Raw genomic sequence first — 15,378 nt, forward strand, 5'->3', positions numbered from 1 at the left:
TCACCAATTACTCACCTGTTCCTACCAGCAGAGTTTTGTACTTATAAAAACAACATCCAGATACACCCCAGACATATGAAATGCTATGACTTCATATAAAATCGAGATTACATTCTTTTCAATGGCTTCACCAAAGCACACCAAGGGCAGTATTCTAGCACTGTACATTTCGCCCTGGCTTTGTGCTCTGGCTTGTTTTAGTTGTGAAAGTGGTGGGTTTATTAAAATATTATATGGAGTCCAAGGTCCTTTTTAAAAGCCACCATGCAGAGCCATGGATTCCAGAATATTTAGTAACAAGGCACTTCCCTCTGCATGAATAACAAGAGCCACTTCATATTTTGTGTTTGTGTTTTTCCATGCTCAGTTGCCTCCCTGGGGAGCAGGTGCTGAGCCCAGAGTGCTGCCACTGCTGGGGAAGGGAACTGTGCATCCCTGTGAGCTCCACACTCCAGCCAGGAGGCATTCCCAGACTGTATGCTGGCCCTTTTACTGCATAAAAGTGTGCAGTATTAGTGAAAAACCATGGTATTCCTAGAACATGAGCAAATTTGGTAAATACAGTCTTTTGTCTTGCTCTGAGCATGAAGAAAATGTGTGTGCCATAATAATCCTTCCTCCTTTTCTCTTGTTATTCATTACTTTTTTCTCTTTAACTTTTCTCAAAGCTAAACTCCCCACAAATTTCAATTATCTCTAAAAGTCTGTGTTGGCATGAAAGATAATTAAAAGTCCACTCAAACCTTTGGTTCCCACGTGGTTTAAAAGACAAGTTTAAAGTGAGCAGAGAGGCTGACTGAAGTGGGAAGGTGGTGTAGGTGATAGAGCTGTTTGGATTGGAAGCTTTGAGGACACATCTGAGGGTTTTTCACCCTCCTCAGAGCAGGTGTTACCTGAAATAGGATCCTGTTTTCCCTGGTACCTTGACACAATCCGTGGACCCTTTCCTTTAGCTGCTCTGGCATTGCTGAGCTGATTTGGTGTGGGTGATTTACAGTGGATGGATGCTTGGCCAGGCTGCTCCTCCTCGTGCTGACATCTGTCCAAAAACTAAAGGCAGCCTTTCAAATGCAAGGCTGAGGACAGTCCTTTTGCATGGGCCATGTACATGTTCACAAACATGAAACTGAAGTGTTCTGGTTTAAATGAAAATACTTATGGAACTGGTTCTCAGTGACTACTGTTCATAAATGCATGAAATGTCATGACGTTTGTCAAAAAGATGAGTGGGATACATCTTGCTTTTCTATACTTTTCAGTTTAGTATGTTATTCATGATCCTATACAGGAATTTAAAAAAAAAAAAAAAAAGGAGACAGTTAACACTTGATTTAGTTTAATTTCATTCCTTCTAGAATAAGAAAATACTAAGTGAAGGTTGTGGTGCTTTTCTAGCACTTTTTAAAAACTTGAGTCAGACTGTGGTGCTGTGCTTACCTTTATTCCTTGTATTCTTCATTTGTATTAATATGCAGAAAATTTCCTACTAAATACAGACATTTTCTCTTTTGCTTATCATGGCTTATAAATGTTTCATCACAATTCCAGTTTTTTTGCTGATCTACCATAGCTCTTGTGAGCGCAGAATGTGAAAGACAATGCTTGCCCATGGCAAGGAGTTGTGTGGTGTAATGCACCAGTCCATTTTTGGGTCTCTCCTGGTGTTAAAATTACCACTCTCTCCCAAAGTTCAGCATCCAGCTAGGGTGAAAAGTGAGTACAGGGTCTAAAAATGTTGAATACATGTGCCAAGTACTTGAATGTTAGCAAGAGTGGGAGGGAGGTTTAAGGGAAATTGTAAACCTTTTTCAAGGCAAGCAAAATGACTGAACTCTTTATCACTTCTTTTCATTTCCAAAATGTCACAGCTTCTTGCTAAGCTTGACAAAGTTGCCATCATTTATTTGTAAGCTGCTTGAGGGTGCTCTTTTAAAGAATAATTATTAACCTTTCTATTTCAAAACCTGTTCTTATACAAAGCATTTTTCACTGGAGGTGGAGTTACAAGGCAGTTTTTTTTCAGTATGGCATAGAATTTTTCAGGAGGTATTTTCTGAGCGAGGTAAATTGCCAGGGATTGCAGGAAGGCTCTCTGCTCCTTCAGTTGAGAGTGGAGCTCAACAGGTTTCAAACTGCACAAAGTAACACTGGGGAGTGGCTGTGAAGACATTGTGCCTGGCAGAGGGACTCGGGGACTGGGTTTGGCTCCTGCTTGCCATTCCAGGGCTCCAGTGTTCCACTGTGTTCCCTCTGTGCCCACTGGGCATGGGGAGGTTGTCCATCACCTGTGGGATCTCTGCTTTCCTTTCCCTCCTTGCATCCTTGCAGTGATGTTATTTTGGGGGCTGCTGGGTGGGAAGAGCAGAAAGAGCAGAGACCCAAGCAAGCCCTGCCTGCCAGGATGGACTCACCTCTGGGAAAGCCTTGCAGAGAGACCCTGGGAAAGCACCACCAGTGGAAGTAGTGATTGCTCATTTCTTGGTGGGACACTTTGTCCATGTGTTGATTCATTGTTGACTAAGCAGATAACAGCCCTTTCTCTCCCTTGTTGAGTGCATCAGCTGCTGGGTGAGTTGCAGAAAGCCCAGGATGAGAGACAGTTGGGCCATGCGGAAATTGCAAGCAGGAATTTCTGAAGTATTCCTGTGGGCTTTCCTAAGAAACGGCTCGCTTTCCCAGGGACCGATGGAAACAGGCGAGCACTCTGTCACATAATGTTCCCTCTCTAGGAAATCATTTGATAGTAGTTTAAAAAAGAAAGTTTTATAGATCTTAAATAATGCCAAAGATGAATTTGGTGAAGGCTGATACTGTCCATACTTTATTTGCAAGGATTTGGAGTTTCCAGTGCAGCTTGGAGTTGCTAGCAATAGGTCCAGGGCTTGCCAGTCATATTCGGGTTTTTTTGCACCACCTCTTTTATTTTCATCAAGTTGTTATTATTGCACTCTTAAGCACATGGCTAAATAGTAAAGCTTTTGTGCTCAATTCATCAAGGTCATGGCACTTGTAATCATAAAACTAAAGAAACCTGATAATTGCAAGAACAGCTTCTGTTTCATTTGTTTTTTTAAGTAGTTCATGTCAGTGGTTTGTATTCTGGCTTGTAATTACTCAAAGGTCATGTATCCTGGTTTACCTCTAAATAAATAAGGAATAATAAAAATATTTTTTAATGAAAGCTACATTTTCTAAAGGCTTAAAGACAGTCTTAAAGAAAATGCAAAATACAGTGAAGTGTGTCATTCCATACAGTTGGAGCGACCTCTCTCCGCATGAATCTGGCTAAAATAGGCTAAATTATTCTTGTTGTCTGTATTGAGTTTTGTACAAAGTAAATAAATCAATATATTATCTGATTCACAATCAGCCTGAATGCGTCTTAATGGTAATTGGAAAGCTTAAAATGTTCAATTGGGCTATGATGACTGCTAACTCCTAATTCCACTTAGAAAAAGGAATGGTTTTCCTGCACAGCAACGTATTGATGCATGCTGGATTAACTGGGTGGGCTCAGGTGCCCCTGACAGGCAAACAGGCATTTCCTCAGGTGCCCTTTGACACTCTGTGTTCTGGAGCTAAGTACTAAATGAATATTGTTAGGCCATGTGGTAGTATAGTGTTGGAATGCACTGGTGGGGAGGAGATGGGGTCTGGTATTTTTCCTGTAGGTCCTTGCTTTCCAGCTCAAGGGATGCTCATCCAACTCCAGCTAAAGCTGTTCAGTTTAAACTGGCACATAAAAGTTGAACTTAGTATTTTGTTTAGAAATTTATTGTTCAAGCTATTGTCTTTCATTTTATATTTGGAGTTGAAACAAGAATGGTCTTTCTGGTGTTTGTCCATGCTGCTCTTTAAACAAAGAGATTTGATCCATGGCCAGCCCTCTTTAAGCACTATGATAATGCAGTCATTCATTATTAACAGAAAGCAGAGAAGTGGAGGCCTCAAATACATTGGGAACAAGCAAGTGGGGAAATGAGGGTATGAATTATGTATCTGCCATATTGATGATGGCAAAGCATGTTCTCAGTGCCTTCTTTGACAAGATGACGTGTCTCCAACTGAAGCTTCAAGCCAATTCTTTAGCCCTTTTCCCTCCCAGGAGTACTTGATGCTCTGGTTAGTGCTGGGCTGGTGCCTGGATCTAAGAGGAGAGTGCTGCTGGCTCTCCCACAGGGAAGTGGGATCCTGGTTTCCAGCCCTGCCTCCACAAGTGGCAAGCACCTGCACCCCTGGGGCGTGCAGTGAACAGGGCAGGCTCCAGCCCAGCATCCCAGTGCAATGAGCTGAAGGGCAGCAGCTTTCTCATTTGTAATCTGTTCCAAATAAATTTGTTTTTATTACCGGCACCTCACTTCCATAAACACTGATTTCATGGAAAGACTGAAGTAAAAAAATATGTATGAACACAGCCTCAAACCTTCATGAAGATGGTACTGCAATCCACTGGGTTTTACTATAGTGATTGCTAGTGATTTACCTTGCTTACTGTTTCTTGATTATGTATGAAAGGGACCATACTGGTTTTTAAAGTAAAAGTGAATCCCATCACAGTTGCACAGACTTGTTCTTTGACATGAATATGCCTCGAGTGTCCGAGTTTAAGCTGGCAAAAGGGCAACTGGGCTGACAAATATGTCAGCTTGTGCCTGAGCTTTTCCCCACCTTGGCTCTAGTAAAGAGCAAGTTACAGAGAATAAAACAGCTGTTTGCTGTGTGGCTGGGGATGAAGAGGGTAATGAAACATGATGCAGAATAAAAGTCAGCTGCAACTTGGCAGCTCCCTTTCCCTCATAGCAAAGAAGATGACTTAGACTGTATTAAGAATTGAGATATTATATGTACAGAATGTTATGAATGATTCTTAAAGGCTGTGGTTTTAGAGTTGGCAAATTAGTATTTTGACTAAGACTGTGTTTAATCATTAATAGGTTGTTCTGAGTATTTTGGAGTTTCACTATTATTGTTTATTCAAGCTGGTATCTAGCAACAAAGACAAGCATTTTAAAGGCAGCTAAAAACTGAACTTAAAAATAAACACAGCTCTCTCTACAAAGACGGCAGAGCTACAAGCCTGTACAAATATTTGCAACGACAGCAACAATCAGAAATTTGCTGGTTGGGTTTAAAAGTGTTCTTGACCTCCCTGGCAGGGTTCTGAGGCCTGCAAGGTCACAGAAAGAGACTATTTGCTTTGAGGCTGACTTGCACACATTTGGACAAGTGCAGTATGCTGTTTCCTGTACTAGAAAAAAAGGTGTTGAAGTGGTGCCAGTATGGAAGAAAATGTTGCTCTTGAAAGGCAGCACAATGAGCTCTGGGATGTCCTGTCCCAGACATTTAATTACATGACTGATCAAATTGCTGCTAAGGTTTTGAGTATGTAACTGTTCTGTTATTCATAGATCAGGAACTCCTTGCCATAGTACTTTTAGGAGTGGGGAAGCATTGGGATGGGAGCCCACAAAACCAAACCTGCTTTCAGATATTTAAACATGTTAATTGCGGAAGATTTGGTTAAAGATAGTAATAATAAAGGGAAAAACACATGTTATATTCATACAGAATTGTGTTTGGCAAGGGCATTGGGTGGTCTGGAATGAGTTGGAGTGGATTCCCCATCTTTGTCATGCTGAAGAGGAAAACAGCTGATGATGTTAGCACTTCAGGTGGTCATTGCTTCAGTATGGGATGTGTTGAAGGCATCAGAGCATCTCTCTCACCTGTTGGCAGTGAGTTCAGGTGATCACTTCCTGGCAGAAGTCTTCCCTCTCTTCCCAGACTTCTCTCCCCTTCACTCCTGTCTGTTCCTGCCCCAGCTCAATGGTACACTCTCCAACTCAGAAGTAGGAGCTGACTCAGCTTTAGAAGCCCAGACAAAAGGCTATTTTTCTTTTGTCTCAGTGCAGTGATAGCATGCACCTTACAGATGGTCATTAGCATGGCTGGTGGCTCACCTGAGGCTTCTGTTGTGGTGTTGCAGAAGCACAGGCTGAGATGACTGGAAGCCCACTTGTGTGGGCAGCATCTCTGTAAAGCTGTACCTGTGTGCTGCCTGTGCCTGCAGTGGTGATGCCTTCGGGGGACACAGCCAGGGATCTGCAGGGAAAAGCCTCTGTCTCTGCAGGGGTATTGGAGGCAGGGCTGAACGGCATCGGAGAGGGATCAGCAGCTGAGCTCTTTAGCCAGGGATGCAGAGTAGGTGAGGCAGCAGAATAATCTCCTAACATCCTACATCCTGTGACAGCCTCAAGCTTGCTTAGGGATGGAGAGGAGCGGAGCTATAAACAGCCCAGAGTAACTTTAGCAAAACAGTAAAAGCATGGTCAGGTTTTTGACTCAGAGTGGACAGTGAGTAGCTAGGGTCACCTGAGGGTGTGCCATAGCTACAGCCCCATCTTTCCTGTCAGTCAGCTGGCACTGGGCATCCTCCCCTGCCTTCCCTTGCCTCAGCAGGTGCTGCTGCCAAAGCCAGGCATCCAGGAGCTCCTGGCCTGTTTGGGGCAGATGGACAGTAAATTGCTGCTAGCTGGGGAGGTGGAAACCAGGGCCAGAGGCTTCCCTGTGGCTCTCCTCATGCAGTTTTATCTCAGCATTGGTGTAACACACCTATTAACTACTGCAAAGATGGTTGTTTTTAATTCCTCTTTATCATCACACAGGAGAGGGGCCACAGGTGCTTCGGTTTATTTTCACACTTCTAGCCAATATCTGCTGGGGAGATTTACCACTTGCCTGCAGCTAAAGATTCGTTGTAAATTTATTACTGTTATTTTTCTCCCTCGTATTAAGGCTATGCTAAGAAAAGTCAGTAAAGAAGTATTTCCAGTTTTACAGTTCTGGTTTTCTGATATGATGTTTTAAAATATCAATACAGAATTTAATAAGATGAGTACATGCAGCTTACTTTTAGGTGAAATTACAAAATCATCCCCCAAAAATATTTAAACTATAAATAGAAATACATACTGTTGTACTCCAAGGAGATTTATCTCCCTTAATATTCAGACACAAGAAGCATTAATTTTCAATTAGCAGCTCAGATGCTCAAGGTAGTATGATTGCTCTTTTATGTATGCTGCTTTTAGTTGTTTTTTCTGTCCTCCCACGTCTCTGTTATTGTGCCTGGATTTTTTTTTCCCCTTGTTTTTGTGGAGGAGTTGCTTTGACCTTTGATATGATGTTTCGTGTATCTGGGAAATGTAACTTTCCATTTGCTGATTTTTTTCTCAAGTCTTGGGGTTGAGGAAAAAAAGGATAAGCAGCCTCCATTAAACCTATGATCCCTTTTCTTCTGGTTTGAAGCCAGCTTTGTCCAGTGTGAGAGAGGAGGTAGTGAGAAGATTTTCAGCCAGATTTCTTTCAAACCTGTATAGCAGGATGACTGAGCATTTGCTTGTTCCTTCTTCAGGAAGCTGAACGTGTGGAAGTTAAAAATTTTATTGAAGAGGAGGAAGAAGTTGTGTAGCTGTTCCAATAAGGATTGCATGTTACCAAAATGTAAATAATTAATTTACAAACACCTATTTATGGGCATATTGCAAGCATACATCAGATTTTTTATTTTTTTTTTCAGACCTTAAGAGAATCCCTGATGTGTTTTGACATAAGAACCTCAACATAAGTTGAGAAGAGATATGGTGTGATTGTAGAGGTCTGACTGCAGTGCTCAGAGTCCTGTAGAATGCACCCAACTCAGATCAAATGCCAGTGTAAATGGAGCAGAGGAGCTCTGAACCATGAGGCTCCTGCATGGGGAGTGTAATTTAGTGATGCTGGGTCACCCTGACTGGCTGTGCTGCCTTTGGTGTTTCTAGTGTCTCTGCAGAATGTCCTCCAATCATAACTTTGCTTTTTTTTTTTTTTTTTTTTTTCTGTAGAAATAACCCCATGGGAGTGAAAACTATATTGTGAAGTAACACTGAAGGTGGATGTTACAAGTGTGTTATCTGCATTTGTGGTAATGGTAGCCTGTAACCTGACAAACCAACCAACAGCCTTTGAGTTGAGGTGGTTATTGTGACCAGGAAAAAAAAAATGATTTTTGCGCTTTACCCCCATGATGCAGCAAGCACGTGTCAAGCCCTAAAGTTAACCCTGTTTTATGTCCTGTTTCTTGTGTAATTCGTGGGAAGCCCAAGTCAGGTCCCTGGCTTGCTGGCTGGGGATCAGTGTCCTGTAGGACTAGGGCACTTGACAAATAGCTAAATAAGCTTTTCCAGGCCTTCAGCCAGTTAATCTCAGGTGTACAGCTAAGAAAGTGAGAATTGGTATAAACACATCATTGTTTGTAACTCTGGTCATATCCCTTCTCCACACACTGCACATCCCTCTGAGCCACACGGCTCTGTGAAACGTGGAGCCCTGAGCATCCGTGCTGTGACTTTCAGGGAAGCACAGGTTTCCCCTTTTTCCTTTGAAGTACCTGTGTAGCAGTTCCTGTGCTTTTTGCAGAGCTTAGGTAGGGGCTCATCACAGGCAGAACAGAATGTGGTCTTTTGAGCTGAATTTTCCACTCCTGCTGTGTTTGACTTTCTTCAGCAAGTTAACATTTTGCTTGTGCAGGCAGTGGGAGTTGCAGTGTTTGGACTTGAAGCCCTTTCTGGACTTTGGCACTGCTGATCCAAGTGTGATTCCAACAACCCCAAAGGCATTTGTGTGTATATCCTTGTAGAAACCTGGAGGTATTTGGGCCATCATCTCCATCCCTCCTGTGGTTATCTTAGGAGGATTCCCTCTGGCTCTTCCAGGGCAGCAGCCAGCATCCCTATGAAGTAGCCAGCACACAGCCTGTTTAGCTCATTGCCAGCAGGAGGTCCAATTAACATTTGGCAATATTGGCAGTTCCATATGGAAACTACCACTCTGCCGCCCACATTTGAACTTCAGCTTTTTCCTTTCATTTAATTAAAACACAATCAAGTCAATTAGCTCATGACAGAGTTTCTCCAAAGCTAAACTCCAGATGTATGGCAAGGCAAAAGCATGCAGATGCCAATTCATTGTGCTGCCTGGAGGTAGATTATATCTCTCCCATTTACCAGTTTATCCACCATGGCTTTGCTGTACTTTTTTTTTCCCTTCCAAGTAGATTAAAGAAACCCAACAACAACAAAAAACAAAACAACAACACCCACAAAACAAAAAATGTGAGAAAGAAAAAAAAATTCCATCTGGTTTGTGTCAGGAAAAATAATAATTTGAGATACTTATTGAAAATGACATTTATAGTGTCAGAATGACTTCTGATTTTTAATGACTACGTCAATCCTTTTATTATGCAGTGTCTTGAAGTTTGCCAGTAAGCTTGAGGAATAAGTAGCTTATACTCTATAGCAAGTTTATGACTTACTGCTAATTAGGGATAATAGGCATCTGCAAAAACATGTTCATTTTGCTGACATAAAAACCATGATTTCCAACTCTGTGCCCTCTAGCAAGGCGGTATAAAAAATCATATTGTTGTCAGAAGAGGTCTCAATAAACCAAGATGACTTTTGCAGCACATCCCTGCCAGGCTGCAAGGTGCTGTGAGAGGAAGAGAAAAAAATAACTGTACTAGCTGACTGGTAGTTAATAAGCACAGAAATTGTATCCAAATCCACTTGTAAGGTAACTCTGAACTGGGCCGGAGGCATCTTCTGCTGCATTTCTCAATTCATTCATGGTTAGATGTGGCAATACCCTGAGTCACCTGTATTCTGACAGGATGAAAAGTTTTCTTCACGTGCTTTAAGAGTGATGTGATAGTATGGCAATACTGTAAGAGAACTATTGCTAGTGAAAGTATTAGGCACCAGAGCTATCTTAGTGCCTTGGTATCAGTGGGGCACTTGATTCTGTGCCTTTTTCCCTCTTGGTTATGTTGTCCAGCAATAGGAGGAGGACTTTTCCTCCTTCTTGCCACTCCTAACCTTGCTGTATGACAAGGATTCAGAGCAGAGTTGCAGTACAGGTGGGTGAGCCTTGGTTGATGTGGGTGAGAGAAGGGATTGCAGCATGAAAGGCGCAGCACGGTGGGGAAAGAAGAGAACTTGACTTTCTGCTGGTATCATCTTGTAATTAAAAGCCCTAATGTGAGAAAGAATCCCTTAAATATATACCAGTACCCCAGCAGGATTGGATTAGATCAGTTGTGTAGAAATGTGCTGGTGAGGGGAGTGCAGGTTAGGTTCTTCTGCTGGCTTTTCATTTTCACTGCCAAGAGAAAAAATACACAACAGTAAAAAATACTGAGCATCTTTTTTAAGATGGTGGGAAGAAGGCAGGACTTCAAGGCACTATACACAAACAGAAGAGTACCACAAGTCAGCAAGCTCCTCTAAACCTCAGAAAGCTAAGATGTTTATTTTCCCTTCAGTGAATATGTATAATGTTTATAATGATTAATAGAAGGTAGATAAGTTCTCTGAGGTGAAAAACACTCTGCTTTATTCTGAAGTAGTACATGACCTATAAAGCAGGTAGTGTGCATCTGAAGCATCAGTTTCCTGTAGATGTTTCAAACAAGAGGAGTAATAACTTTTGTAAAAATCTTTCCATAAATGCTCTGAAATGTCATTGCTGAAATTGTGGGTTTTCTTCTAAATAGTTTATTAATTGATAAAATGTGCTAGCTTGTGAATACATATGTATACACATAATATATGTGCTTTTGAATATAAATAAGTTCTTTTTTCTAGACATATTACTTTATCTTAGATTATTTTTAAAGTTAGTCTGTGATATCTAGCTATACTTATTCCTTATTTTCAAATACATATTTCAAATGAGGGAATTGGTACAAGGACCATGGATTAGTAAATTCCTAATTTTGAACACTTGTTGAACTCACTAGATAAATCAACTCCTTGCCTTTTATTGTCAGAAGGAATTAATCTGACATCCGTTTTCAAAAGTTTCCATCTTCCTGAGTAGAATTATTGTCTATGAATTTCATGTATTTGCTCAGTTTGAAGCAGACAGATTTCTGTAGCTGGGATGAATATCATTGTTTTGAAGTTACCAGTTTTCAGCAGAGGGCATAACAGGGACAGATGCAAATCTGTATTTCTCTGTGGGAAGTTATTGCAGCCCTAATCCTCCCCCATTTCTGCTGGTAGGCACAGGGAGAAAAAATCTAGATGAGGTTTTTGTGACAGTGGTCTCCTGCAATAGGCTGTGCTCCATGGCTCAGGAGGATCTGAAAAGATCAGCATTCTAGTGCTTGTAAGCCCATGGTGTCTATCACCAGGGTGCAGGCTCTTCACCCCAGAAGCCCAGCCTTTCTGAGCCACTGGAGAGAAGAGCACAGGTTTTGTCCTGCTGCCTCAAGGGTGGGTAGCCTCTCTCTCCACTGAGCTGAAAATCTCACTGCTTCTGCCAGGGAGATAATGCCTGGCTCCTGTCCCAGGGCAGAACTCTACAGCCAACAGATCCTGGTGTTTTTTCTTCACAACTTCGCTTCTGAGTATTTGGGTTTACTCGTGCTGATTTTTCAGAGATGCCGTGTGTTTCTGCATCCCTTGGCACCACGGGAATCTTGACTGGGAGGCACTCAGGAGGTTACTCAGAGCAGGACTGTTCCTGACACTAGGTGAGGTCAGCCCCAGAAGGAGCTCTGGAGGTTTGCCTGGCTGAGCCTTCAAATCCTCCCAGGACCTGTTCCAGTGCTGCACTGCCCAGCTCCTGGTGGTGTTTTCCTTACCTCTTACTTGGCTTTTCCTGGCTGCAAACTGTGGCCCTCATCCCTCCTTGTGTCAGCTGGAATTGCAAAGATAAATTTTGCTCTCTTATCTTTGTACATACACTCCAAATAACTTAAATTCTCTCTTGGATCCACAGTTTCCAGCAGAGGCTTCTGTATTCCATAGGGGACTGCACTCCATAGGCAATGCCTGTAAGCTGGGACAAAAGTGCAATCCCTAATTTCAGGCAAGGCACCCTTTGTGCTTTCAGGCAGAGCTCTTTGTGCTGCCTGTGCCTCTCTGCAGAGCTGCTCACTGCCTTTGGTGATCTTCTCGCCCCCCACCTCTCACCTGGCTTCTCAGGCTGGGCTGGGGGGTAGCTGATTCATTTTAAGGCGGTCTCATTTTAAATCTCTCTTAAGGTTTACCTTGTTCTCAGAAGCACAGAGGTGAGGAAGTTTATCACTAGTTTTAACTTCATAGACTTCAATGAAGTTATGCAATGAATCTTTCTTCCCAGTACTTTATTTCAAAATATTGGAAATAAAGTTTCTTGGACTCTATTTGCATTGCATCAGCTTTCTCACAGAAAAGATTTTTTTTTTTTAGCATCCTGGATCAATCTAAAGCCTAGGACAAATATAGGACTCATTAAATGTCATTTGTATGAGAAACAGAATAATAAGATTGCACCATGATGTTATGTGGCTGAATATTAATCTTTTTAGCAGCTAGGACACAGGACCAGGATTCAGGAAGCTATTTGGCAAATATAAAATTAAGCACTTAACAATTCTGTGCCTTGTATTTTCCATCTGTAAAGTGGGGACATTGATATGTCTTTCTTTGAATAGCATTTCTGATTTAATGATCTATGATTATTGCTACTGTTCAGAGTGGCATCAACTCTCTTCCGAAGTGGTTATAATTAGAATGTTTAGATGAATGAAAGCAATTACAGAACCTATATGCCACAAACAGTTAAGTCCATGATTAATTTTGTGTCTCTAAGTAATGGCAGTTACTTCATTGCTCATAGGAGTAAAATTCAGCACATTGGAATTGTTTGCAGGACTACAAATGAAAGACTTTAAGAAACCTTAATTCTTAAATAGAAATTAAAAATAGTGGATTTCTCAGGGTAGTTTATTTTAACTGTATGCTACAGCATGTTGTGGGATGAGTCTTGATTTAGTTCACAAAACTCAAAGTTTGGCCACTGATGCTAAGTATCAGCTTTCATATAATTCAATATGTTTTAGCAGTAAAGAAATCCTTCTTTAAGTTTTGGCTCCAGTTCAAAAGCTTATTGTTAAATATGCTTTGTTAATAAGAAGCCTGACTCATGGCAGGCTGTGCTGGGAAGAACTGATTACCAGGGATATCAAACAGACCTGTTCCCATTCCACTGCCAGAACAGTTATCTTTAGAGTTTGTTTAAGAAAAGATTAATTTTACCCAAAAGAAGCAGTTTATGTTTTCACATTGCAAGGGTTTTGTTTTCTATGTGATGATAGCTAGTTATTCAACTTTACCAAGGATTGGGAAAAAGTCACCCAAACATAAGTTGAAAGAAATTCCCCTGTAATGATAGAAAACCTCTGGACTGTGCAAATATGCCAGATGAGCGTTGTGAGAAACAAGTTCTGGACAGCTGCAGTTGAGGTGCTGAGAAGCAGTGAAGCCCAGGGCTGCCTCCTGGAACAGGAAGAATCCATGTTGATGCATACACAGCCTGTTGCAATCTGGTAGTGGAGGTGTTTAGCTGTTGGGTACTATTTTGTTTTCCATCCTTCAGTTATTTTTATTTCTTTTCTTTATACAGTTGATGGTTTGGACAAGGCTTCAATTGCTAACTCAGATGGACCAGCCCCAGGATCCCAAACTCCTCCCTTCAAGAGGAAGGGCAAACTCTCCAACATTGGCAAAATCTTTAAACCTTGGAAATGGCGGAAGAAGAAGACCAGTGATAAATTCAGAGAAACATCAGCAGGTATGTCTGTGGCCCTTTGGTGGCAGATAGTAGAAAACACTGTGATGGTTTTCCAGGGTAATATTTGAAAAGCTCTTTGAACTTATTAGATGGCAAGGATTATTTAGGCATAATATTTGACTTACAGAAAAACAGTTTGATCCTTGGCAAGGAAACACTGAGCCTTGTTCAGCTTCTGTCTTGAACCTATCACCTCAAATGCACAACTGATTTGTTTACTATACATATCCTCAAATATATTGGAAAATCTCTCTGTCCTCCTGATAATTAAAAAAAAAAAAAATTAAAAAAAACTTGCCTTGGTGGGGACAGAGGTTTGGGGGAGAAGCAGATGTAGCCATGCCCAGCAGAACGAGAATCAGCTCTGCAACCCCTGCCTTCATAGAGGCTGCTCTGCCCCTTCACTTCCCCCTGACAAGGCTGGAAGGATGGTCTGAAATCAAATGCTGTGATGGAATTATAGTCTATCTTAAAAAGAGGAATATTGAAGGCTGGGATTTACTTAGCCAAACATAGTTGTTTGGGGCCACCTGAGATGCTCTAGGGTGTCCTGGCTGCTCTCCCAGAAAGTTTGATATCATATTTGTCATCTCTGTGTGGACAGCTCCAAAATCCTGGGGCATCTGAAGTGGCTGTAGACATCCATGTTTAGAAAACTAAATGCCACCCTGCATATTTGTGTGTGTGTCTTTGTGTCACTCCTCTAGCCAAACTTTATCTACAAAAATCCCAAACTTCTGGTTTGGGATTCAAACATCTGATGTTGTGGTTTCCTAAACTTGAGTCTAATTAGAGTCCAGTGAGCTTCTGTGAGTTCTTTAGATTCATTGCCACAGTGCAAGCCCCCTGTCTATGGTCTTCCAAGGCTGTAGGCAATAAAACCAACACTAGTCTCCCAAAATGTTTTCAGTAGGCTCCCCTGAACTCTTAGAAGTACACTGCTTGACATTTTAAACCCACACCAACCCCTAACAGTTGCAGCAATGAGCTCTGTGGTTTGTCAGCGAAACTTCTAAAATAAACTTTATTTACACAAAAAGGAAAAGAAGACATTTTCTCTGGTGTCTTCTTCACTCCAGATGCCAGCTGAAGTTTTGAACAGATTTCTGAGATCTTCAAATCCTTCTTTCTCTCCTTTTTCCCTTTGATTTTTTTTCATTTTCCCATCTACCCTGCAGCATATCTCCCACAATTTCTTCTAATACTGCAGTAAAAAAAAAATTTAAATCCCCTCAGTCTGATATCTCCTTCATTGCTTCCCCTTTCCTTCAGCTTTCCCAGTACATTTATCATATTACTAATGCAAAGTTATTTCTTGTTAATGACTCCTGAATGTTCTGCAGCTTCTCCTGGACAGGTATGTGGTTTTATATGCAACGAGTTCTTCAGAATAATGACCATTCATAAGCTGTGTATACAGAGATTCCCTAAACTTTCACAACCTATTAGCACATGTTAAATTGTTATGCCATTAAATAATAATGCATATATCATTTTTCAATTATTTTTTTAAAAAACTAATATCTGGCAAGTTCACGTTAAAGATAGTATTTCTTATCTTGCATTGTCTTTTTTCTGAGGGCCTGAATCCAGTCTTGCAAGCATGAGGCATCAATTCTTATAATACCAAGGCAAAAGATGTGTATCTCTTTTACAAAAGCAGGGAATGAAGTACAAAGAAATTAAAGTCAACATTTTCAAAAGTGCCTCCTTAGA

The 15,378-nt window shown here is 41.3% G+C and overlaps 1 protein-coding gene across 6 annotated transcripts in view; it reads left to right on the forward strand.

Moving 5' to 3' along the window:
* The window catches only part of PHACTR2 (phosphatase and actin regulator 2), a 127,197-nt gene that overhangs the window by 69,737 nt on the left and 42,082 nt on the right, over positions 1-15,378 (forward strand). For all 6 annotated transcript variants that reach the window (XM_088161663.1, XM_014888625.2, XM_014888628.2 and 3 more), the window contains exon 2: positions 13,495-13,662. In XM_088161663.1, coding sequence (XP_088017789.1) covers positions 13,495-13,662 — 168 coding nt within the window. The remainder of the gene's footprint in view (positions 1-13,494; positions 13,663-15,378) is intronic.

This window comes from Sturnus vulgaris, chromosome 3 (assembly GCF_052056855.1).
Source record: "Sturnus vulgaris isolate bStuVul1 chromosome 3, bStuVul1.hap1, whole genome shotgun sequence".
In the NCBI taxonomy this organism is placed as follows: Eukaryota; Metazoa; Chordata; class Aves; order Passeriformes; family Sturnidae; genus Sturnus; species Sturnus vulgaris.